Source organism: Paramormyrops kingsleyae, chromosome 8 (assembly GCF_048594095.1).
Source record: "Paramormyrops kingsleyae isolate MSU_618 chromosome 8, PKINGS_0.4, whole genome shotgun sequence".
Classification (NCBI taxonomy): domain Eukaryota; kingdom Metazoa; phylum Chordata; class Actinopteri; order Osteoglossiformes; family Mormyridae; genus Paramormyrops; species Paramormyrops kingsleyae.
Window position 1 is genome coordinate 25611679 of NC_132804.1, and position 27374 is coordinate 25639052.

Here is a 27374-nt window from a genome sequence, read left to right on the forward strand (position 1 = left end):
ATAGTACATTGTTTTTTTTTGTTTCAATTTGCAAAATGGCATGTCTTGGAGCACAGCTACCTGTAACAATATCACACAGCATTATTGCAAACAGAGGATCCACATGTAATCCAAGGTCCCAGATGACCACAGTGAAGGTAATCTCGATGCTTTTGACAGTAGTAGTGACAGGTGTCATCTCAGCCTACATACATTTACGCCTAGGTGAATCCTTGATAACTGTATGTTTGTCAATTTGCCTAACTTAGACGTCGATTGGTCAAGAACGTCTACTACATAAATAAATGTGTGTCACCAGACTTGTATACTGCTTTGTTCTTAATTTAATCTTCCTTCTAGCATGTAGCTATCAATTAAGAAATGCCAGAGAACTACCTGTGTATCGAACAAAACAAGCATCGATATTCCAGAGTCATTAGATCGCATTCAATAATAAGAATCTAGCAGAAGCCCCAGTTCACAGCCAGGTGCAGCGGGTTGTCGGGATTTAGATTTTATAGCTCGGGGGTTATGCTTCTCTAAAGCGTTTGTTTTAGTTTCCGCATCATGAGAATGAAATCGTGACTACTGACAATTTATCATCGGAAATAATTATTTCCATTTTAATACTCAGATACGCCCCTCTATAAAACTCCACGCAAACGCGTGTTAGTTTGTGCATGTTTATGTGCTATTTTCTTGGCATCTACTTAGATGTCATATCCAGCGTCACATATCCTACCGCACAAAAGAAATACGTGTTGCAATTATGCAGTACAAAAAAAGTGGACATTGTCAGTTACTGCTGGAGCCATTCAATCCAGTTCTTTAACTAGGTATTGAGCCAGTACGCTGCGAAGTGCCCGCCTGTACCACTCGGGTGGATGTGTGACACGGCAAGCGCGCACCCGACCTGGCCATCTGAGCGCTGCAAAGAGCGAACACCGCGCGCGGCGAGGACGCATCACTACTGTACTGTACCTCCTTTCGTCGTGCAGCTTTAAGAACTGAGTCTGCGCAATGGGCTCCCGAGTTTAGTGGTCGGTCTGCGGTGAAAATTAACCAGAAAAGAATACGGAATAAAGGAGAATCATTCTAACCGAGGAATAAACATCATACCCACGGACCAAAGACTGGAAATCATAGGCCGGCTGAGGGTGGATTTTCGGGGACAGTCATGGCGGGGGTGGGAGTGAAAAGGAGGAAAGCGGGGCTCCCTGGTTTCTGCTGGAAAACATGCTATTTTCATATATTATTCTGGGTTGTCTCGATTTGTGGTGAAGAGAAGACCTTCATCGTTGAGGTAGGTCAGAAGCTCGAAACGATATGAAAGGAACCGATTTGAACCGCATGACAACATACCCTTGTCGTTTCTTTAAAAAATGCGTTTGTCTAAAACGCACTGATACTATACTGAAGAGACGAATAATCTCCATTTGTAAAATAGCAGTTATGGTTCGTACAGTGTTATTGTCATATTGTTAATATAAGGTGTATACAGTAACTGCATTTCCCCCCAGATAATAAAATAAGTAATGAGAGACAAATAAACAATTTGGGAGTGAATAGCTTGGCATTGCTGATTCTGGGACTAATTATTTTGTTTTATTGTATGAGCATTCAGCACAAAGGTTACAAAGGTTTTTGTCCATTGTTATGTAGACGTAATTTAGGTTTTACACTAGTATAGGTCGGTGTGTGCTGTGCTCAGCACTGGGATGCTAGACATTCCCATCCCAATCGCTGTCCAGTACATTTGGAAGAAACAGACCGTATTTCCTGGGTGTTCGAGTTCGGTTCAAAATAATATCAAAATATTATTCTTTATTTCAACTTGACATAGCTAAATCATTTCACATCATTTCAGTGTCAGCTGATGAAGGCACGTTAGTTTTACTGACGTGAAATCATTTGTATTGTATGCTACATATTGAGCCATAAATATCATTGTGTGTGTGTGTTCTGTGTGTGTGTGTTCTGTGTGTATGTGTGTGTGTTCTATGTGTGTATATGTGTGTGTGCGTATGTGTGTAAACACGTATTAGATTTTTGCCGTTTATTAAGTTTTGCTCGCAACTACTAGCGTAAATCAGCACCTTCAGAATTTTAGAGATAATACACAAATATAATAACTTGCTCATGTCGTAAATTATTGATTGTCCATATTACATTTTGACCATTACCAGACATGATTAGTGATCAGATTATTTAATACGCACACCTACGATTCACATTTATTAAAAACAAAATAACAATAATCATAATAATTATTACAAGAATAAGACTCCGATATACCCCCGCCTTATGGCCGTTCTTTTCATAGTAAAGAAACATTGCTTTTTTCAACGCAGTTCTTTCATCCTAAGCATTGTGTTTATTGTTTCGGTTAGGCGCTGGATCATATTTCAATTTAGGTAAAATTAATACGAAACATTCTGAAGCACTGCTGAAACAGTCGCTATTACTCTCAAGTGCACAGAACAAAGAATCGGGAAATTTTTCGCTATTCCAAATATAGCTTCATCTATAATTTATGAAAATAGGGGGAGACGGAAGGAGCAGTGGTGACATGTAGAATTAGATTTTACTGTATATTGCCATACCGCGTTTTTCCTGTGTTTTTACGGCCATCCGCTGTGTTAGATGATATGGTACTGACTCTCCCTTTATGATACACAGTGTTTTTTTCCGAAGCGGCGTGGGTATGTCATTGCTGTTGAGTACATAAATGCGTACTGTACATTTAGTTCTGAGGAGTAGGCTGTAGGACTCGTTAAAGCCGAGACTTTATGCATGTGTGCCCGCGTTATTTTATTATGTCTATGTCTGTGGGACACGAAAGGTTGAAAAAGATGCCAAAGATGTTAACGGATGCTGTGCGTGCGTTTATTTATTTATATGCATTTTTCTTGGACAATAGAATGAGTGAGAGCGACTGGACCATGAGTACTGGCAGAGATTTCAACACATCAGTAATCTTGTGTGGCAGTTTCTTTGTTTTTCAACTATATTTATATGAATCTCGCCTAAATGAAATATTAGATAATAAATCAAGATGTTCCATGGACTTGAATATGTGGTTTGGGTCTTCACACCTTCTTTTGTAATTATTAATACAAGATTATCCATTATTAACCTTATGTTCAAATCTGAGTTTAAGTAACGTGATATTACACACATTATTTTAATATGGTAAGCCTGATTTTCTTTATTGCATTGACAATCAAGAGTTGTTTTTTATGAATGGAAAAAAACCATTTTTGCCCAAATAATAAAAGGCACTAGTGAGCTTGAATATGTGAATTTGGTTCTTATTTGTCGGTTTATTTAAAATTGAATTTTAAAAGAAACTACAAATAACTTCTGCTAATAATACATTTTACGACCATTCAGTCTTGCAGTTTAACAAATCAGCAGCAAAACATGAATAATCAGCCTTTATTCTTGGAGCTGACTGTGATTTCTGTGGCGTCTTGTGAAATATTTACTTGTTTTTTTCTCTTGTGTCAGGACTTCTTCGTTAAATAAGGTTCTTTTTCAGCTGGTTTTACCTTTAATGTTCTTAACATATTCAGAGCCCCAAATTTCTATGGAGGTTATCATCATTCAGTACAAAATGAGTCGTATTATGCGTATGAGATGTGCTTTTGGCATGGAAACGATAACAGATGTCATCATAGATATGTAATGGCTTTTTCTGGGTACAGTGTAGACTGGAATCTGTCATCTGTTTTGTACAGTAAGTGTTGTGATTACAGTGCAGAAGTTTATATTTAAGTAAATAAGTATTTCTTAAAGCCTCTCTACATCACTGTGTCAGTATGAAATAAAAATTCCTGTATATACATACACGTGTAAGAATACATATCTTTATGCCAAGGGTACTGTGGAATGTCATCCATTGATGATAACTGATTTTATTAAGTCATTTTCATAAACAGTATAGGATTATACTGAGGATTAATATTTCTTCAACAATGCATGTTGTATAAAGGAACCTTTTGTGTTTCTTTTACATGTTATGAACAAAATCATTACTAGTAATTATTATGCAGATGAAAACTTCTGGCAATGAATGGTAATGCTATACAGGAAATTATAGATTATTAATTAGACTATTTGTATTTACTTAATTTAAGATGTTTTATATTTTTGGCAAGTTCATGAATGTAAAGGAATGCTTTCCCAGAGTGTGCGTCATTCTGAATGGCTGATGCCACAAATAATCTAGACTTCATGGAACAACTGGAAGTTGCTCGTTTATAGAAGTAAAGATTTTTTTTCAGTGAGTCAGTTTGCTCAGTATGTTAAATAATTGTAAAATAATCTCATTTCGGTAGTGCTTAGGAACTGAGATAAACATACTGCGGCACTTTTTCCAACTTTTCTAGATCAGCCGCGACTGGGGGCTGCTTTGAGAGATGGGATAGGATCAGGAGCAGTGATGGGATAGGATCAGGAGCAGTGATGGGATAGGATCAGGAGCAGTGATGGGATAGGATCAGGAGCAGTGATGGGAAAGTGGGTGACTGTCATGGGAAGTCCTGTTAGAATCTTCTCAGATGAGAAGGTCACCGGTGGAAGTGGCACCTTGACAGACAGTGTCAGGATGCGGGCCAGTGAAATAGTGAAATAATGGGGGCATGTTTAACTTTTTTGGGTGCGCATTCATGCCATCTGTGTTATTACTTAAATGTCTGTGCACAAATCCTGCCCCCTTTCGCAAACTGTAGCTGACAGCTTGGAGGAAATAAGCCATTTCAGGAAGCTTTACAAAGTCAAGAGTGTAGAGAGGCAATCAGAAAGCAGGGCATTATGGGTGCTCTGCGGTTACTTGGGAACGTTTTGGTGACGAATTTCTCGCACTTCATCCCGCTGTCATCTAAGAATGTCAGATTGAATTAAAAATCCAGAACTGAATATCTCAAACAGTAGATATTTGAGTTCTGGTACTGGTACTAGATAAACACTGATTGGATCCTGATTGGAATTATGTTCTGTATGCCAATAAAGCTGACACCTTTAATCATTCTGTCTCCGGGGTCTAAACATTAATCAAATGTAGACACATCTCTTGTGTGCATATTCCTATTTCATTTTCATTCTTACTAAATAACCAAATCTCTTTGAGCAATAATGTAGCAATTGCATCTCCTTAAAAGTTATTTGGTTGTTGGAGTTGTGAGTCAATGTTTATGGACACAAAGACAGTTTGGGCACCAGTCTTATATTTGTAATTATAATTGAGTCATAATCTTTGGGTCTCATGGTGGCACACTGCTGCTTCTTACCACCGTGGTTGGGGGTTTGGACCCTGCCTCGACTCCGCGTGTGTGGAATAACATGGGTTTCCTCCCCGAGTCCAAAGACGTACAGTTAAGCTAACTGAATTACCGCTATGAATTGACATGCCTTCCAGGACGTGCTCCTTGCCTTTGGGTTGGCCTCGCACCCCACATGACCTTCTCTAGGATAAACGGTTGGAAGATTGACGTATACATCTATCTAAAGGATCTTGAAAATGTTTGCATTTTGCTTTCTATGTATTGCTCTTCTTTGTTTGTCAGAGGCTTTTAATTATGTCGATAATGTCTGGGATTGTGAGCGTAGGGTGATCTTGGGAATGTTTCACGCAAAGGGTGATAGGGGGCACTCTCCCAGCAGCACGCGCGAATCCAGTTTAATGACATCGATTATTGTTCCTCAGCTACATCTCCAAATTGGCATTGGTTGTTTGATGTGGGTCAACTTGACGTTGATGAGATTAAGACCCCATCGCGTCCGCTGGCCGAGCGAGCGCTATCCAAAAGTCTCTTGACAACAAACGACAAGGAAAGGAGACGGTAGCCCCGACGGCGCGAGTGCGGTGTCTGTCAACACTCTTTTATCAGGAAGATTTTGTGCCTTACTTACCGTTCGGTGTCTCGTGATGGCTGAGTTGCTCAGGCAGGATCAAATGGGTTTCTGGGAAAGACAGAGAGGGATGACTCACTGGGCTAATGTGTTTTTTTTCTCTGAGTGGTCAATAGAATTATGAGATAGGCATCTGGATTTAATCTAATGTGACATTTGTTTTGCTGCGTATTGGGGCGGACAAGCTGGCTGAGGGATCACTATGTAACAAAAGTTCAGTTGTAGTTGACTGCAAGGAGATTGGAAGATAGGATGGAAGACTGAGGAAACCAGGTGTCCAATGATACAACAGGCATTTATGTAATATTTCAACTCTTGGCCTAAATTGCTAAATATATGATATTTAATTCTTGGCATCTTAATAATGATAATATCGTCCACCTGCTGAATCTCGCGATCTGTCTTAGAAACTATAAAGGCTAAATTAGGATATAACCAAAAGCTGACATAAGGCTGCCTCAGAACGCTGCAATTAAAACTGAAATGTCTCGTTTTTTCCTTTGTTCCAACCCACATTCATTCTTTTGGCCAGTTTTTTTCTCCCATTTGGTTTGATAATAACCATAGAGACGGGACGGATGACCGCTGTTCTTTTGTTTGCCGAGATATCGTACATAACAACACTCGCTTCGCTTTCTTTTTTCCCTTCCTGCTTCAATATTGCTAACGGCATTAAATTTGACAATAAATAGATAATTGAAGCAGTGTGCAAAGATTTGTGTTGAACGGCCAGTCCCTCTCTGACATTTTATATTTGCACAGCACATTTAAAAACTGAAAATAATATAGATTCGCATTAATACTGAGCTTGGAATGTTTAGACACCAATAGATTAAAGGGATTTAATCATTACCTGCACTTAGTATAGTGTAGAAATGAAAGACATTGGCTCATTGTGCAAACATTGTCACTTTTAGGTTCCAGTTCTTTTCAACAAGGTATTTAACTTGAACTCCTTCTGTAAATTAATCAACTTCAAATGGGCGGGCAGGGGTGGGGGGTTGGGTGTGCATTGCTTTGGATCTAACCAATCAAGCAATCAAGACTGCAGTTTTCTTGCATATAAGGATGTCCACATTTGGAACAAAATAACATTTTTGTAGAGTAACTGATGTTACTGTTGCAACCAATAATGATAATTGTTGTCTCAGGAGGTATAGCTGGAGATATTTTGGATGTTGGCAAAAGACGATTATATCATGGACATTATCAAATTTTGTCAACTCGAACAGAAATTGCTCCTCGAACAATTCTATTATGAGTTCCCTGAGGTTTTCATAGATGTAGAGTCTATTATTAAGAGATTTGGTTGCTTCTGAACATATAGTAAATTAAGAGAAGCATTAGGCCCTGCGGATTTAATGAGCTGCATTAATGAAGGTGCGCGCTGGCTCCTTTCCGAGCAGCAGCTCACTCCAGATGCAGCGGACTAATTTAAGGATAGCCAACATCGCCGCCTTCACGCACAGTATCGTTTGCCCTGAATACGTCTTTCCCCGCCACCACGTGCGGCGACAGAAGAAAGAAAACGCCACAGCCCCTAGCATCCATGCGGAACGTCGCATGAAATCTCAGCGATACTGAGAACCTCGGCCCTCTCCTTGTTGATTGTTTGCTTTAATCTTATAACCTTTCCTCTCTTAATATAATCATCATTCTCATTAGCACCTTTTTTTATTGTAGTTGCAAAACCTGGGCTCAGGATTTGAGGTGGTCTAAATAGTCACAAATCTTAGCTAGCTGTTCTTGTTCTGGTTTGTCTTTGTTCGTATAGGGAGGGGAAGTGCGGTTTTATTCGTTGACCATTCCGGGCTCTTACAGTGCACTGGCGTGTCCTACAGTGCCTCCTCATCCTTTGTTTGCTGTGGATTTTCTACCCTCCCCCATTCTGTTTCCCTCCCTCTCTCGCTCTCTCTCTCTCTCTCTCTCTCTCCCTAAGTGTCTCTTCCCTCTCCTTTTTCTAACTGTTCTCCTGATTTTCTGACCACACCTCCCCCCACTGACTCCCCTCACACACACACCGCCCAGTCGACGAGTGCGGCTCTGCGAGGCTCTCGCCGAACTGCGAGATGGCAGTGCCTTCACCAGGTACGCCTTGCGTCACCTACATCCTGCCGGTCATCGATCGCCAGGCCATGGGCTGGGTGGTTCCCCTCCGGGTTGTGGAATTTGAGAAGGCAGACGTGATGTCATGGGGCGCCATCCCTCGATTAGCCTCCGCTAATTCTTCTGCCCTCCTATTGGCAGCCGTGCCATGTAGGGTTGTCATTTGGCCTGGTATCACTGCTGACATCCCCGGCCGGACACAACAAAGCCGAACATCTTCCTCAAATGGGGAGTGGGGTTGGCAGGGGTATGATATCAACAAGGACGTAATGATCCCTCATCTAATGTGCGTCCCGTTGTTTTGCTTTGAAATATGTCATTAATAAGACATCCAATATCTCCCAAGTTATGCTGTGGGGGCATTTAATTGCACAGTATCTGTACCCTGTATGTATATCAGAAGGAAACTCAGCACTTCAGTGACGCCACATACAGCTTGTATTCAAAAATAGACAAGTGCGTGTGCGTTTGAGTGCTTCAACTTTCGGGAGGTGAAATGCAGCTTCAGCACTAGCATTTTCCCAAATATCTGATGTATAGCTGTCTTCACTTGCCACTGTAATGTTTATTGTACTGGGGGAAAACAGTGAACCTGTGAAAGAGAGGAGGCAGTGTCGCAAGAAGGATCTGCTAAAAATACTACTGGGGATCTCAGATATAAATCCATCTTTGCCTCTTGGTGCTATATTTAGGGCTGCAGTTTATCATTTTTAGTTACAACATCGTGAGGTTTATCTGCTGCAACAAGTAGTGAGTATCATCCGAGCTTCTCCCCAGACATGCTCCGAAGTGTCCCAAATGACATTAGATTAAGTTTTAGTTAGAAGTTCACCTGATGTAGTCCAAGTTAGGACCGTAGCTGGTGGAGAGCTTCTCACTCTTGTTTCTGCTCATTAGGTGAGGAAATGTACACCCCGTGCCCTGCATATTTCAGTCCCCTTTTTAATAATAAATGATGTTGCATTGGTTTAAGCTGTCAGTGTTTTGTGTCTGAATTGTTGACCTTTTTTTTTTCTTTTCTTTTTTTTCTTTTTTTGGTTGGACAGCTCTGTGTAGTAGTGGGTCCAGATCATGCATGAGCTGCTGTGCATGTTTTCGTGTTCTATGGCCAGTTCCTGCCTCGATGATCTCTGATGTACTTTCCAGGTTAGAGCAGTGTTAGGAACTCAACGGACAGTTAGCTGAACCCTTTGGGTTATAAGATCAAACAATTACTGTAGCATCACGTATATCTGTTGTCTTGCCATTAGAAACAAAGTAGTTGAAGTAGTATTTGTATTTGAATGTCACCCATCTGGACATCAGGGCATGTATTATGTATAATTTATTATAATTATAAATAATTGTAGATGAGGTGTAAAGGCCAGAACCTGCTCTGCAGGGCTGCTGATCTGTGGCAAGGCCTGTCGTTGGTGATTCTTACTGCAGTGACTTCATCAAGACTATGACTTACGTTCACAAAAAAAAGCCAGCGACCTTTAGCTTCTAATTGCATTTTCAACTAGGGTAAAGTTTCAGAACTGTTATGTGTGGGCGCTCAGAGAGAAATTTTGGGGCTAAATGTTCTGAAATCGAATGGCTGAAAATGTAGAAGTGGTTTTGTTTTGGCTGTGTATCAAAGGCGAGGTATCACTGTCCTCTGGATGAACAAGCGGTCAAATGGTTTGCTGCTGGACTGTAGCGCCTTAAGGGGTGTTAGCTAAAGAGTTAGTTAGTCAACCAGGTCACAATCAAAAGGAACGATTATGATCATTTTTACATACATTTATATGCCTGGTCCCTCAGTTGCGTTGTGCATATGACCCTGATGATTGATTATACCCTGATTATAAGTTTTTACTTTTGCTTCATACAATCTCCATTTGGGGCTTGTTGCCACATTCACTGTTTCCTGTTTTTCATGTATTTGTTGCTGCCAAGTGAGTGGATTAAGTTTCACTGTTTATCTTCTCATCAACTAGAGTTTGTTTTTCATTAAAACATGAAAATATGGCTTAAACACCATTTTATATTAATCATATTGTTTATTGTACCATAAATTGTGAACAGCAGTAGAAATGTTACATGTAATAATGCATTGACGTATTTTGTATTTTTACATTTTATATTACCTTAAATATATGGTTGAATCAGACTAGATTTCTTCAAGACATATTCAGAACTTACTGGCTGTATGAAAAAAGAGCAACGGTGTCAGGAAGCGAAAACTTGTGCGTATTTTACTCAAAATAATTCCTGAATCAGGAACTGACAGAAATGTTCATTTGCAGTTTGCATGCTTATAGTGTATAGCAGCTGTCTGTTGATGTGCATTAAAATTCATTTGTTCATTCATTCATTCATTCATGATTCCTATTATTAACAATGGAAACATCACACAAAATGTATAAAAATCTATTAACTTAAGCAGCGATGTTCCACATGTCTTTGCACAAGTGATTGGGGGCTGTTCCACAAAGCAAGATTTCTCAGCTTGCAAGGTTAACTTAAGCTTCAAGTCATGACTGTCCAATAGGAATGCTCTTTACTTACACTCTTATTGGACAATCATGACATCTAGAAATCTAAGAAACTGAAACTGAGAAATCTTGCTTTGTGGAACACCTCCCTGGTCTGATCCTCCAGCTAACATTAATTTGAATTTTTATGATGTTTGACTAGTGATAAGATAAGCTGAAATGGAGAAGGATAATTGTATGTAAAAAAAGAAAAATACCTGGAAACATTTTACTTGATAAAAACAACTAATAAGTCATTCCTACGTTTATGTTTATATTTTATCATCAGTGAGTGCTGCAGAAGTATTCTTGCATGATATATGTACAATATTAGATTACAAACAGCTGAATAAATTTTGGATGTAAATAATTGCTTGTTTTGTTTTGTGTTCTTCGTGTTTTCATAACATGTCATTCCCTGCACTATTTACTATTTGTTACTAGGCTAATGGATAGTCCACATGTTTCTGAATCATATAAAGCTGGCAGGCTTCAGAGGAAGGGAGATGAACTGGTCCTTGAACTTCTCGTTTTTTCCCCTTATAAACCATTAGAGTTCTTTTTCTTTTCTCTCGTCTCTTCTTGCCTGGTATAGCATCAACTCCTCTTGCATAACATTTGGAACAGCCTTTTGAGAAGGGTGTCATGTAGAAATGCAATGAATTAACCTATAGCTGGCCTTTTATCTATGGACTAAATATGCCTTTTATCATGATTTAGCTAAAAGCTTGGGATCCTTTAAAATCGGAGCTAGATAAGATAATAACAACTTTAAACCATTGGTTGAATTCTCCCCAAACAAACCTGATGGGCCGAATGGCCTCCTCTTCTTTGTAAATTTCTGATGTTCTTATATCTGAAGCTGACTGGTTAATATTGGTGTTTGGAAAACAGGTGTAACAAATCCCCTGTAATGCTAGTATAACCAACTGGTAGCTACAGCTCAAATCACCTAGCCAGCTTGGAAACAGCTTGATGAAACAGCTTATTACGACTAATGTACTTTGAATATTCTGCGTAAGGTATCATGCTCAAAATGAAGAATGGGGCGCCTGCTTTGCATAATGTTGCATAAAGCACATTTACATAACTAGCCACTGTTAGATTGGCTGAAATCTTACTTGGTTTTAACTCTCCATCATGAAACCATGCTGAAGTAGATTTAGCATCGTCGGCTTCAGCCAAAGACCCGTATTCTGTGAGTTTAATCCATTTACTAAAGACTAAATCCATGGCAGTGGTGAGCATGTCGTATTGTAATCCCAACAGCATATATGACAATCATGCAAGCTAATGATGTTGATGGCACTCAGACCTAGAACTTTAACCAGATTAGTGTTTTGTTATTTTGCACTAAGTTGTGCAGCAAAGACTGAACTCTGAATTTTAATTCTAGCAACATGAATAGTATTCCATTGAGCTCAGCCCTTAAAAAAATTGTTTTGTAATATTAATAATATCTGAATGATTTATTGAATTATAAACAGATCTGCATTAGCGGGATGTTCCAAATGGCTACTTGATTGTGCCATCAAAGCACATTAAATACCTCAGAATTTTTGGAACAGCGGAAATACCAGCCCCTTGTAGCCACTAGAGTTAAAATGCCTGCCTTTCAACGCTGCTCTCTGGATTTTTTCGTTAATGTCGGCAAAAGGGTAATTTTTCTTCCTAAAGGTCATCCTAATCATGTACTAATGAAGAAGATCTTTAGTGTATAATTTAGAGTGTAATGCCCTGTTTTTTTTAATTTAGCATTGGAAGTATAAACATAATCATTTTAGTCTTAGTAATATTTTGCTGAATAGTTGAAGACGTCAATATTTGATAGCCTGACCTCGCACACTTGTCACACGTGGGGAAAAGTGTTTTTCTTGTCATCCGAACAGGTTGCATGGCCTGAATGAGTTCAGGCCGTGGATTCTGCTTTGTGCCACACAGATGCACGATTGTTCGCCTGAAAGCTCGGGTGCATTACCTAAACTGATTAGGCTGAGATGCAGAGCGCTGTATATGAGACCTCTGACTCAGAAGCGTCTCTCCTTCCACTGTAAAGAGGAAAGACCCCTTGGAAGGGGAGAGGCCTTGTTATATATAATCAGGAGCTTTTTTCTACCCAGCTGCTCCAGATTTAGCCTGGGTGACTGTCTTGCACCCTCCGAAGCATCCGTAGGTGTGCTCTGGCCCGTCACTGAGACAGCACCCCCTCAAAGCCGGGAAACTTTGCTTCCCTTCCTCCGCAGACATGGCTGAAGAACTACGGGTACCTGCTCCCCCACGACATCCGGACGTCGGACCTGCGCTCGGAGAAGGCCATACAGTCAGCCGTCGCTGCCATGCAGCGTTTCTACGGGATCCCAGTAACCGGAGTGCTGGACCAAACCACCATCGAGTGAGTGGCACCGGATCTGCTTTTTTCTTTTTTCTTTTTTTGTAACGGCGTGCTGCTGTCATCTTGCTGCACAGATAATGCGGGGGCGAACTAGGCTAGTAAATTAGGGTGCAGCATCCTTATTTCCAGAGAACGCTGGGAACACCCACCATCTAGTCAGCAACAATTTACCTTGCTTGAACTGGGACTGTTTTCCATTGATATGGAATTGATTAGGAGTCAACAGTCCTTTAAGGATGGCTCAGTTCTCGTGCTTTTTATGCCTTTTATAATGATTGGGCCCGGACGGTGTGGCATTTTATGGTATTTATACCAGGAAGTCACTTTAATTTTACTTGAAGGATTTATTTTTAGTAAATAGCAAAAGAGATTTGTAAAGATACCACAATTCTGCTTCACTGACACATTTAATGCAGTGAATAATAAGCATTCTTTCGTTAAACGCCACAAGAACATCATCTGCTATGTTTCAGGCTAACAAGCTGAACTGCAGCTGAGGAACGCATTACAGTTTAGAGAAACCCATTAGGGGTTAAGTATCATGATAAAATGGGGGCTGCCGATGTGTGTGTCCTGTCCAAAGCCCTCTGCTAAATGGGATAGCCTCGTCACTAGCTAGCATTGAATACTGTATGCAGTTACAGAAAATGGATGGATGTACAGAGGGATATGCATTATATATCACTAACCTGAAAATATCTCATGATGTAATACTTAGTCTATACTGACAAACCTGAGCAGCGATCTGAGCCAAAAGCACATCCGAAAAAGTATAATAAAGAATTCAGAGTATGTGAGTATATATCCGTAATAGCTAGTAAAGGGTAAAGGTGCTACAAAATACTGAGATGTAGCGGATTAGCAGTGCTCTTGTGTAGCTTGGTGTCTGCCACCACTCTTCCTGGTGCTGGTAATCCTTCCAGAGCGGCCGGTTTGTCAAAAGGGTTTCAGTTACACCTTGTGCCTGTGTGATCCCAGGTGGATGAGGAAACCTCGATGTGGAGTCCCCGATCATCCCCGGATCAGTCGCCGTCGACGGAACAGACGCTACGCCCTAACGGGCCAGAAATGGAGGCAGAAACACATCACCTACAGGTAGGAGGCCCTTCATCTCCATGCCGCCAGCCGAGCGGTATCTGGATTGGTGATGTCATTTCCTGCTCTTTGTTCACGGAATTGGTTAGCATTAAGCTAGTTAAAGGTTAGTTTTAAAAATAGTTAGACATTTCGTTTCAGTCACTTTGGATGTTAAAACAATGCTAATGATTGTGAGGCTCATAGAAATTTTACATTAAGGGGAAAAAAGAAGTTGTTTGTGGAGTCACTTTGGAAACATTAAGATGAGTTTAAATGAAGATCCAGTCTGAATATCAGGGATTTATATTCTCTTCTGATGCGTTTTTCTGTGGTCTTTCAAACGGTTTTGCGTGAAGGGTATTACATCTGAACCAAACTTCATTTGTATCTATTTTAATGAAATGAAAAGGATCGAGCAGGAGAAAAGACTTCATTAAAACCGAAACTGTTGAATTACATCCAAACTTTTATTTTAGCGTTCATATTATTCATTTTGATTATAACTTGTACTTTCTTAAAGGCCCAGTCCCAAGAAGGTCCATTTATATTTGCACAATAGCTACGGAAGCTAACCCAATAAAAACATGAGACTCGATCGATATTATCAGGATGCTTTTTTTGAGACCTTCTCAGATGTTAGGGTCATCTCTGGATGACATGAGCATGTCTCAATTTAATGAGCCAGTGACAGGGTGGGTCAAGACTGTTGATCAAGACTGTCCGTTAACAAAGGTATAGACAATGAATATTCATGAGTGATATGGTTGTTGTTACCTGGAGGTCAGTTGAAAATGGATTTTAAACCTGAGTGTTGTTCACCTAGCACTAAATTTGGCATACCATATCTGCAAATTACTTATAAAGGAAATCTTTCAGATAAACAGCTGGGCCTAATATTAAATCTCAGTTCTCATTTTCTTCTACTGTACAGCACCAACCCATTTTGTGTTGCTTTTGTATGAAAATGGTAACAAATCTGAAAATGAATCAGCGTATTTGATTCCAAAGGCAGGTTAATGCGCTAAAATTATATCATAAATTATATGCTGCTAAACATCCTGTGTACAGACAATATGAACCGCCAAATTAAATACCTCTAACTGCATGGTGCAGACAGGGAAATGAGCAGGATTAGGAGATATTCACCGTTAAACGAGGGAGGATATTTGGATATGTGGACCTTGGACTGAATTCTCAGCCCCACAGCTGAATAGCTTAGTGCCTGATTGAAGGGAGGTAAATTACGGGAAGTAAAGAGTTCAGGTTGTTAATACAGGAACCAGCTCTCTGTTTGTCCCCCTCCTGAAGGTGTAATGAACACAGATAGCAGATATACTTTTCAAGTGTGTAATTCTGCAGTATTTAATTTGCTGCCTCTCCGTTGGTAGCGAGCTGCGTAATTACTGAGAAGGTCTGGCAGAATCCCTTGCCTTGTTGCAGCTGACATTTCGCTGGCCTTTAACATTACAGCCGGGCCACATCCTGCCTCAGACGCTGTTAGCCTGCTCTTAGGCACTTCTCTACCACTTTTTGTCAAGGTTTTGTCAACATGATTAAAATGAAACAACAACAATAATACTAATAACAAGAGTGATGTTAGCCTTGTCTTCATTAGCACGCACCTAAGGGGCTGCACGTTAAAAAAGCTATTTCTATAGGGAGCACATTTCCGCAGGCCGTGATATTTATGCTCCCCCCGTGCATTGCTGTTACTGGGCAGTAAACGGACGTAAAGACGTTCGGTTGGAGGTCCCTGCCACAGCAGTTCAGAGGCTGCGCACCATGACACCCCTCATGCTGTTTCCTATCTCCCTGCCTGCCTTTTCTTTTTTGTATATATATTAGAGCATTTAGCTTGCGTCTCGCATATTTCTGATATGGATCGCTTATGCAATTCGGTCGTTATTTGCTGAAATTTCCTCAAACAAAAAAAAATAAAAAGACGTGCTAAGCAAACAAACGTCCCTCGAAACGGCAGCAGAAGCAGCGCGACTCCACAGCCGGAGATGGATCCTGTACCTTTAAAAGTTTCTTTCAACCTGAAGCTCTATTTTTAGAGGCCTGGCTACCGAGTCTGATTTTATCTTTGAGGACTGTCAGAGCACATCGCTCCGTGCGGGTCGCTCCGTGTGGGTCGCTCCTGCGGGTTCTTCCGCTGAGACTATGTAAATCACACTGGAGCAAATCAAAACCCGAATGAAAGAAGGGCGTTTATTTTAATTTATGGACTCGGTTGCCAGCTGCTTCTCAGAATATTTATTTCAAAGCTGCTGCAAAACAGCCAGATCAGTGTGCATGTGTGTGTGTGTGGGAGGGAACTCGGGGAGCATCTAAGCATTAATAAGTGTCACACCTGTCATTTTTTGCTTCCTCCTGGCAGCATTCACAACTCCACACCTAAAGTAGGGGAGAAGGACACGCAGAAGGCCATACGGCAAGCCTTCGACGTCTGGCAGACGGTCACGCCGCTGACATTCGAGGAGATCCCCTACTCGGAAATAAAGAATGAAAGGAAAGAAGCTGACATCATGATCTTCTTTGCCTCTGGGTTCCATGGCGACAGCTCCCCCTTTGACGGAGAGGGGGGCTTCTTGGCCCATGCCTACTTTCCTGGCCCTGGAATTGGAGGGGACACGCATTTCGATTCCGATGAACCCTGGACGTTAGGCAATGCTAATCACGATGGTACGAATCTAGATTAATCGAGACGTGATTAATAGCACGACAGGCTGAATGGGAGGCCTTTTATATTTCTGTCCGGCTGTGCCGCACCAAACAACAAATTCACGAACGTACAAAACGCAGTGCAGTAAATTGACACCCTATACAGATTCATAAAGCTAATTTTGGTTTGCAAGTAACACTTATTTATCCCCATAAATTCCAATTAAGATCATATGAACCCGAGTGCTTTATGTATTTGCTATTGTGCTCCTTTTAGGATTTTTCTGTAAAACTGAGGTGTGGTGGCATGCAGATAAAGCTCTTTTCAGCTTTTGTAGAGTGGCTACCTTTCCTTCTGCAGGAGAATGACGCATGTGTTTACTGACAGCGTGCAGCGTTTGGACCAAGGTCTCTCATACAGCGCCTGGCATATGGGACGTCCTTTAAATAGACCGTGAGGTCAATAGCGGGCGATTTGCTAAAATAACAGATTTCTTGCTGTGTCCCCTGGTGTGACTCCCACTCTTCCTCCTCTGGAAAAAATGTCCTGGGGCGGGTGCGTCCAGGGTGACGGGCTGTCCCGGTCCATGGGTGAGAGTGTCACGTGAGTTATGTAAATGTGCCCTTTGGTGTTGCTGCGCAGGGAATGACCTCTTTCTGGTGGCGGTGCACGAACTGGGCCACGCCCTGGGCCTGGAGCACTCCAACGACCCCAGTGCCATCATGGCGCCATTCTACCAATACATGGAGACGCACAACTTCAAACTTCCGCTTGACGACCTTCAAGGCATCCAGAAAATATATGGTACGATTCATCTTATGCCTCTCTGCAGAGTAGTTTAGGAAAGGATATTGGCTTTGCAACCTGAAGGTTGCTGGTTCATACCCACTGGGAGCCCTGGTGTAGCGCCCGTGAATAAAGTACTTAACGTGAATTATTCCATCAAAACAATTGACTGTTTAAATGTGCCAGAAAAATACACAATAATAAGAATAGATGAAATGTTGTCTTACAAATGTCAGCCAAAAAACTAAATATGTACAGCTAGAATTAAATGTGTAAAGATGTGCTTGTTGATGATTACATACTTGTGTCTGATAGCAAGTGTTAGCTAAAACAGTACCTGTGAAGAATGTGATCTAATACCAGTTTGAGATGTACAGTGAATAGCGGCGGGATTTTTTAATGACGGTAAAATCTGTGCAAAATGGCAGGCATCCCCACTGCCATGGTGGAGCCAACCCGACCACTGCCCACTTTACCGTCCCGCCGTACCCACTCCACCTCGGAGCGAAAACACGACCGGCAGTCACGGCCGCCACGTCCGCCTTCCGGCGACAGACCCTCTTCCCCCGGGAGTGGGAAGCCCAACATCTGCGACGGCAACTTCAACACCGTGGCCTTCTTCAGGAGGGAGATGTTTGTTTTCAAGGTGGGAGTCGTTTTCTCCCTCCCAGTCCGTCACCCGATCCCCGTCAGCCGGTTTGATTACAAACACTGGGCTCGGTCGAGCCCCAGAAGGCAGAAGATGCATGCCAAGATGGAGGACAACTTGATGTTTAGCGTTAATCAATGTATTCATAAATGCTTAATGCGTCTGCTTGGGACAGGAGGAGGTGTTGTGCATCTGGTTTTATCTTTTAACTTAAAATCATTCTCTCTAGTATCAAGACAGTTGCTAATGGTGAGTGTTGTGCCTATTGAGTTGTGCCCATGTATATTTTCATAGGGCTCAGGCCTCGCCATAAGCCTGAGTTCTATGATCCACTTCCTTCAGGCAGATAAATAATGCATTTCTGTGTCAGGTTTCTTAATTCACTACTGTTTCCCACATGCGGGTCAGTATCGACAATACACCGTTTTTTTTCCCCAACGTCTCAATAAATGCTCCTCAAGTTACTGCCATTTATCGCCAATATATATATATATATATATTGTTCTTTTGAAATAATGACTAGAAATAATGACTAAGGTTGTTTTGGGAGAGATCGGTTGCGCATTTGGTGTACGTCTGCTTTGCAGTCAGCAGGGAGTTTGCTTGGACGTCACCAAGTTCCGCCGCAGCCAGATGATAATGAGCCGTGATTGATCTGCCTGTTTTGTTTTTTTTTTTGTTTTGTTTTTGTTTTGTTTTTTTCCGCCATTACAGGATCGCTGGTTCTGGCGACTGCGCAACAACAAGGTGCAGGAGGGCTACCCAATGCAGATCGAGCAGTTCTGGAAGGGCCTCCCCGCCCGTATCGATGCCGCTTACGAGAGGTCAGACGGGAAGTTTGTCTTCTTCAAAGGTATTCGCCCTTTCCAATCTCAGAAGCATTTCACACTAGCGAATAAAACTGAAATAGTGAGCCCTTGTTTCGGATTGGAAGGAGAATTCCCGATCATGTTTGTTCCCGCGCCTCGGCCTCCTCGGGCCCAGAGGGCCGCATACCCGAAGCTGCCGCAGCTTTTCCTGAGGCTTCCAGCACATGAGTCACACTCTCACACTTGTGTCACACTCTCAGCACGTGGCTCGGCGACATCGATGGTGCCGCAATATGTTTTAACCGTCCGCATACAAACACGGGCACGGCAGAGAGAGGTGTGCGTCACGGTGGATCGTCAGCAGCACCACTGACAGGGACCAGGGGGAACCGGCCTCGTCAGTTGTGGAAGCTAATGGAAGACTTGGTGTGGCAACCAGAAGCTCCGGAAGAAGCGAGACAGTCAGCAAAGCCTAAAGAGAACAAGTTTATCTCAGTTCTCTTCCTCATCTGCTCCCGATGACAACTGTGTGTTCGGGGTGACTCCGCACTGTCACCTTATCAGTAATCAGTTGTGCTTTTCAACCATACTGAAAATCCATTGCATTCATGGTTTCCTTGAATTTCTCATGGTTTTTCCACTTAATTAGCTCATGGGAGTTTTACTTGTAGAAAAATGTTCTGAGGGCAAAAGGAAAAATGATTGGTTCAGAGAGATAACCAATCAGATTGTAGATGAGGTGGGTCCAAGCAACTGGAAGAGGCGGGACCAAGACATTTGATTGGTCCTCTACAATCTGATTGGTTATCTCTCTGAGCCAATCATTTTTCCTTCAGCCTTCAGAACATTTTTGTGTAAGTAGAATTCCCATGAACACTTTAATAATCTACAGGCACCTGTATTGGGGTGCAAAGTCCTGTCTCTCGTAAAACAATCTGACTGTTCGCAACCAGGCCCAAACGAATGTTTAAAACATATTCTTTTAGTCATCTCCAGGAGTGACACTGCTTCATCTCGTTGCCTAGTGACGTGTGTCGTTCCTCGCCAGGTGATAAATACTGGGTGTTCAAAGAGGTGACAGCAGAACCGGGGTACCCGCACAGCCTGGTGGAACTGGGTAACTGCCTGCCACGTGAAGGCATTGACACCGCCCTGCGCTGGGAACCCGTGGGGAAAACGTACTTCTTTAAGGGAGACCTGTACTGGCGCTACAATGAGGAGAAGCGGACAGCTGATCCCGGGTACCCTAAACCCATCACCATCTGGAAGGGCATCCCCGAATCACCCCAAGGAGCTTTTGTCAGCAGGGAAGGCTGTAAGTATTCAGTCATGTGACAAGGGCATCGGGAATGAATCTACCTCTGCACCAGTCTCAAAACACACAGAGCCCCAATGGGTTCTTTAATAGAAATAGCTTCTTTTCCATTTGCACACGATAATTGGCATGGGGTTTCTGTCTCATTGGATGTTGGAAGTGAGTACCTGTGTTGGAATTGCTTGACTGTCGCGCAGCCTCCCGTACGTTGGATGGAGGACCCCAAGAGGGTCTCTGAGTCACTTTGCAACCTCATATGCGACGTGGCATAGGATATAATGACATGGCTGCAAAGAGCTGCTTCAGCACCTCATGGCTTTCAGCTTCACAGCAGCTCTGTGCCATTCATTTACAGAACGAGGCTTCACGAAATCTTGGGTCCTCTGCACCAAGAATCCAAAGAATGGTCTCTTTGTCCACTTGCTTAATTCAGTCTTTTTTTCCCTATTTCCATTTCAGTCTACACCTATTTCTACAAGGGCAAGGATTATTGGAAGTTTGACAACCAGAAGCTGACGGTGGAGCCCGGATATCCCAAATCCATCCTCAAGGACTGGATGGGCTGCGACCAGTCCGAGGTGGAGAAGAACAAGGACCGGCAGCTGAGCCACGACGACGTGGACATCATGGTTGCCATCAATGACGTGCCCAGCACGGTCAATGCCATCGCCGTGGTCATCCCCTGCATCCTGTCGCTGTGCATCTTGGTCCTGGTCTACACCATCTTCCAGTTCAAAAACAAAGGAGTGCAGCAAAACGTCACCTACTACAAACACCCGGTGCAGGAGTGGGTATGACGGCCAGGGGTGTGGACTTCGCCACTTCCGGATATTGTTGAGAGGGCTACAAGGAAAATTAACAAAAACAAATCGAGACGACTGAGGAGCACCGTGTGGGAAGTGCCTGCCTTGAACAACCAATGGTGAAATGGGGAGGTGGGGGCCAGGGTGCTGTCCACATCCTGCCTCCGCAAGGACCCAGTGATCATCGAGTCCCGCGTACCGTATTTAGCATGAACCGAAGCACAAATGGCTGAGAGGCCGCTGACTCGAGGGGGGCTCGTGACCTCCTCCACCTCCGGCCAAACGAGCCGCGTGTCCACTCTTCTCCACACCCACACTGTACGTCTGTGGGACTCCTGACTGGCCCTTGCGTTCTGAGGGCCACGGAGCCCAGTGTGAGCGCTCTGAGCGGGGCGTCTCTTTCTGTAATATCGACTTGTACATGAAATCAAAATTATATCAAGTAAAACAATTAGAGGTGAAAAAAATGACAAAATTATGACAAAACAACAAAATGTAGGTAGAAAGGCCATAGAAAATAAAACCAAGGATTTTTTTGCTTAATCTTTTAATTTATGGAGCGTCCTTAAATGATCAAAGGACGTACGTTTTTTGTGTGTATACAAAAACCTTTTTTCACTCCCTGACTTGGCACATTCAGGCTTTAGTGATGAACGCTGGGCTTTAAGAAGTCCTCCATCAATAGCTGACATACAGCGATCCCAGTGCAAACTGGCTATTTTCAGGACCGAGTAGATGTGGATCAAGCAGGGGGGAAGTGTTCTGCATTTCAGGAGGTCGATAGAGTTAACGCTGTATCACTTGCTTGAGTCCGGTTGGCTTTTCAGAATTCGGTCCATGACGCCACATAAACCAAAAAGCACATGGCTGACCTGAAGTCATCCATGTCTGTCACGGGGTAATGATGATAACAGTAAGGCCAGAATTAACTGCTGTGTTGAAGCAGCCTTAGTCTCACTTTAACTCCTTGCAGTGACTGACTTTCTCTATCTGTCCGTTGATATTATAGATCCATACACATCCCTGCATATCACCCTCGATGCCGTCATCGTTGTAATTGTGTCACGATTCTCCCCAACAACGGGACTCCTGAAAGTGTGTTAGCAAGTGGGGTTTTTTAAGAGGACTACGATAAATGTTTGAGAGTAAGGCTGCTTCTGTGCTCCTGTCCAGCTATTTGGGTCTGTAGGACCAGGCATATTAATGAAGGTGAATAAATGTTTGCACCCTCAAAAATAGGAAGTATTGATGCATTATACATAATGCTGTAATTCAGTCCCATGAATTGTTTTCATTCATTGCCTTTGCTACCATAATTGTTTTATAAAAATGCATTTTGTGACATCGGTCAAGGCAGAAATGGAACAGATTTTGCGAGGATATCGTTTTTTTTTCTCTGGTCAGATAACTTTAACCCCAATGGGGTCTGTTCCAATGAGAGCCGTTTCCTTTCTCGTGGTCTCATGGCCCGAACCACACAAGTTGAGACGAGCTCACAGATGACCACCGTTAGATGTCAAACAATCAAAGCCATTTGCCTTGACGTGACGGGATTAGCATTAATCTTCTCTTTTTGTCTTACTGCGTACCTGTTGCACTGTTGGGGTTTAAGATGAAATTGTTTTAATACAAATTGTTAAGTCGATATTGACGCAAATCTTGTTTATGTCAATATTTCATCCAGGAAGAGAGAGAAGAATGTTTTGGGACAAGTTCTATGACATGCTCCTAATGCTACTTGCAGTATGCAGGCAAAATTTCTTAGCTACATAAAACATTTGTGGGCAGTTGAATGACAAATCTGGAGATTTTTCTCAGTCACATATTTTTGGTCAATACTCATAAGCATATAGATACTGATTCATCAAGGCAGGAAAATGCATTTATTACTGCATCCGTTTTTACTCTGCAGTAGGTTAATTTCAAAGCCTCCCTTCACTGCAGTATTGGTTTGGTTTACTTTAAACAAGTTTATACAAACATATGACGATTAATATTGATGAATTTGAATTAAATAAACGGCTGAAATGTATGTACTGTACAGAGCTTGCAGTGTATCCGACATATTTACTTTACTACGAGATTCGACTGTTAGACATAGCCAGAGATGCGGGATGGGATTTTCCATGAGATGGTTATCTGGATTTATGCATTTGCTTTTTAAATAATTTTTTGTATCTGTTAGATTTATCTGCAAGATTCCAAAGCATGGACATGTATTGTCGAGTCAGCTGTTTCTTTAACTTACTGCGCTTAGAAATTGCGTACATAATTCATAGCGCTGCAAAATCCACGGTTGAGCAGATCAAACTCGATGTTTTTTTTGTTTTTTTTTGATCAAGCCTTTTACCTGGGAGAATACAAATTATGGGAACCCTTCTGGGTTGCTAGAAGTACTATGGTGAATATGAGGAAATTGCAGGACAGACACTAGAGGTTTTTGTTTACAGTTAATCCATATAGATGAATTTCATACCTCTATTATGGCTTCCAAATGCACCATGCATTTATGGACCGTTCTTTAACATCTGGTATCCATGCCAGACTTAAGCCTGAAGATCTTGCATGTCTGTTTTCTCAAGTCAATCAAGCGTGGCCTCATTGACTCCTCTTAAGTGATCTTGGATTGTGACGGTCACGAAGGGTAGCCGACTTTCCCCAGTTCTGCTTCCGTGGTCCTTTGCCAGCCATTCTTTATTCCCATAATTAAAATCTCGGAAATGCAGTGCCCAGCACTGCGCTCCTGATTTGTCTTCTTGCCGGTGAGCCCGCTGAACCTTAAAACGAGATGGGCGTCATATCAGATATCGTTCATAAAAGTCTTGCTCCAGATTTTCCCGGAATTTTTAATTGACAGCAAGCAGTTGGTAGTGCTTTGTGTAGTAGAAGGTGCTAACTGTCTCTCTGAAGGCTTTGGCGCTTAGCAGTGTGTTTAATTATAAAGGTACTTTAGCTGTATTGTTACTTGAACGGGGGCAGTTTAGACACATTTCTCTTGAATGAACTGTCGCTAACGTACACAGGTGGCCTGCGGCAGAGGTCTTTCATGCTTTCTGTAAGGCCAGCTTCTCCAGCTATCCCTGGGAGATCCCTGACTCCTCTTCTTCTGACCTCCAGGGGCTCCATGGTCTGTTGTGGGCATCAGGACAGCAACTGTCTTGTTAGCTCTGGTTCTGCGTTCATATATAACTAACTCGCCACCAGTTTAATTTCCCCATTGATTTGTACATATGGCACACAGGTGTTTGCTGCCAGTTAAAACTACTTTTATTATGCTTATATGTCATTTTTGGAATTAAAATCCATTTCACCATTTTTTCTTGAAAATTCTTTCAGTCTTCCAAAAGCATTTACGACAAAATTCTGAAGTATACCGTTCATATTTGATTTATTTTTGCCTTAACAGTCTCCTGTGGTATATCATTAAGACTCTGTGCCTTGTCTAGAAAATTTGCAGTGGCTTACTCTGATCGATACTTGCCACAAGTACTAGACCTTTATGTGGGGCATCAGGGTTTAAAAGGAACTTCATTTATCTTAACATTTTTCTTTATTTCTTTGACAAGTATCTTGCATGCTTCACATCAGAAAGCGCAGATGATAACCTGGAGGTAAGTGTAAAGCGTTAGGGTTTTGCTGAACCACTTAGAATTCTGTTAGAATTCTAGTGATGGATATAGAACACTGAATACAAAAAGGATGCGTCTTATATTGTAGTCCCCTAAATTTTGGATGTAATGACTTTACAGCATGTGTTCAGATTTGCTTTTTTTGTGCCTCATTGTCTTACTGGAGAGCAGAGTCACTGTGCTTGGGTAAAATCTGATATCCTTCTGCTTTGTTTGAAGTTCAGACCTTTCGATGAGCACGGTCATACAGGTTTGAAAGGTTTCTGAAAAGCTAGACGTGAGAGGTGGCCACTTCAGAAACATTACACTCCGCAGTTATTCCCGGTCTTCCGCCGTTACGAGAATTTTGGCATGTAGAATATTCGTCCCCTGGGTTTGTCAAAAGAGCCAGCTTTTTCTTTTTTTTTCTTTTTTTGAAGTGTTATATGTACTGAGATAGATGCGCACGATGTACGTAAACTAGCTTCCTGTCACTCTGCATCTAAAAAGGTACAGATGTGGTGATGGGTATGGCAATTCTCCATAATATAGCTAAACATCTGTCATCTGAATGGCATCTACAGAAACATCAGTCCAGTCAGTTGCTGTATCAGGGTATTTCAGGTTTGAGGTAATCTTCCTGTAGCATTGTTCATACCTTAGGCTGCAGCAGACAGCCCATCTGTTATCACAACCTTATGTTCACATTGCCTTATTCTGAGTTTCTGGCTACTAAATATAAACCTTCTCCGTAAACTGCTGTCGATCGGATATTTATATGGTTATTTTTAGTCTCTAAAAAAACGCTTGGCACTCTTTAAAATGCAAGCAGGTACCCACCTCAGATGACATAAAGCCATTGTACTGTTTCCGCTGTGAGATAAGCAGTCTAGTTTAGGATATTAGTCAGCATAATGGAGATTTTTGCTAAATATAGGACCCTTTTGAGGGAACTGTCATATACATAATTGATAAATCTCTTTACTGAACTGTTTTTTTTATTTTCTTCTATTATTCATAAATACATTTGGTATCTTAATCCTAAAGACTAGGATATTTGTGGACCCAGGTTGATGAAAACAGTGATCTTACTTGGAATCAGCTCTGAATCTGAATTGCTATATGATAATTCGGGCCAGATCTATTAATGTGGAAGTTTTAAAAATCTTTAATTAAAATGGTAATACATTGGCAACTGTGGATATAATTATGCATCTGTTTTATTTCCTTACTATATAGCAATGATATTCTAGACACTTATATGAAATTATTCAAATGTAAATGTTGAACACTATTGCATATTTAATAATATTATTGAATGTTTATGGTAAACTGGAAGTACTGCATTGTATCCAGATGTGTGAAATGTCTTGATTCAGAAAGTAGTATGGTACTGATGAACTGAGATAGATCAGAATATTTGTGGGATTAGTATATATGGAGAACAATCCTGATCATCACTGAGATGTTTCCCAGAAATTAAATATGTATAAGTTATAGTTCGAGGGTGTGAAAATGAAATGTGCCCAAATCACCCTTTTTCTGTAATTCATTTGTCAAAATAAGTTATACAGTTATTCTAAGGAAACATTAGAAATTTAAATAACTACAGAGCTTCCCTCTTTGTGAATATGTACCAGATCTTGAACAACAGAGAATTGCCTTTAAATTGCCTGTTGTTGCCTTTCTGTTTTTAATGTATTTTTGATTTTAGTGGTACAAAATAGCAACAGAAGACATATCAAAACTAGTTCAGACTTTTTAATTAAACAAAATGTATTAAATACTTTGGATAATAAAGAACGAGTCAGATTTTAACAGGTAAAGCTTTAAGAGAGATAAAAGTTTTTTATCACTATTTTAAAGATAACTTCTTTTTAAAAAACTTGTGCTTGAAATCTAACTTTCCGCACGGATCCGTCACTGTTCCTCATGCAAACAGTTAAAACTGGCTTGACCTTTTTTTATTTTCAAGTGCATTTTCTGTGCATATGTTTAAGATTCTGCCCACCGCCTTGTTAACAATACTCAGTGCAGTTTTTCCCTAAACGCTAAATGCAGCCACTTTCACAGTGGTTTTCTTCGTTTCTCTATCAAATCACAGACATATAATGTGGATGCTGAAGCTTAACACGCCAACCCGACTGTCCGTAAATATGCCTCCCTGGTTGTCCGAAAGCTCCAGTGTAGCCGGGTAAATTGAAAACCAAGACTTGGATTTTTATTTTGTTTTTGTGTAATAGTGATTTTTCTCAATTGTTAACATTTCGGAAGAATCAAACCTCCTTGGGGTGTAAGTTCACAGTAACGGGGATTTTTTTTATTTATTGTGGATTCTGTTCAATTGTTTGCCATTATGAAATGAGATTTTTGCATAATTAAGGTCAACATAACATCTCATGACAAAACATGTAAATAAAAAAGATACATGCACACATTGAGACTTAAAGTCCTGTTCTTTTTTTAGGTGTTTCATGTCAGCACTGCTGTTTTTATTGCCTAAATAGGTCAAAGGTTTGTTTTAGCATATTAAATCTTTATATATATACATATACAAATACATTTTAATTATTAATCATACTGACTGGAGCAAGATATCCTTTTGTTTACCATTTTATTTCTTTAAGAAATCCACACTGTGTATAACAATTTCACCATGTTGTATTTTAAAAGGAAATGTTAATAAAATAATCAAGTTGGAAGCAGACTTTTTTCTATAATATATGCAGACGTGCAAGTCATGTGACAAACTACATATGTGTCGTTTTGTGTCA

At 41.3% G+C, this 27374-nt stretch overlaps 1 protein-coding gene across 1 annotated transcript; it reads left to right on the top strand.

The window, feature by feature from the left end:
* The first annotated feature begins 758 nt into the window (after positions 1–758).
* mmp24 (matrix metallopeptidase 24) lies at positions 759–27302 on the top strand. Its single transcript, XM_023799764.2, has 9 exons — positions 759–1282; positions 12740–12888; positions 13867–13983; positions 16346–16650; positions 17273–17434; positions 17845–18062; positions 18780–18918; positions 19923–20189; positions 20649–27302. The coding sequence occupies exons 1-9, from the start codon at positions 1157–1159 to the stop codon at positions 20984–20986; spliced, it is 1821 nt and encodes a 606-aa protein (XP_023655532.1). The 5' UTR covers positions 759–1156; the 3' UTR covers positions 20987–27302.
* Positions 27303–27374: the final 72 nt, after the last annotated feature.

What these genes read in the sequence shown, in the direction of transcription:
- mmp24 (XM_023799764.2), top strand. Translation starts at nt 1,157, where the DNA reads ATGGCGGGGGTGGGAGTGAAAAGGAGGAAAGCGGGGCTCCCTGGTTTC. An exon ending in AGGCAATGCTAATCACGATG is followed by an intron (nt 16,651 to 17,272) that starts GTACGAATCTAG and finishes GTTGCTGCGCAG; the next exon opens with GGAATGACCTCTTTCTGGTG. An exon ending in AGGCATCCAGAAAATATATG is followed by an intron (nt 17,435 to 17,844) that starts GTACGATTCATC and finishes GCAAAATGGCAG; the next exon opens with GCATCCCCACTGCCATGGTG.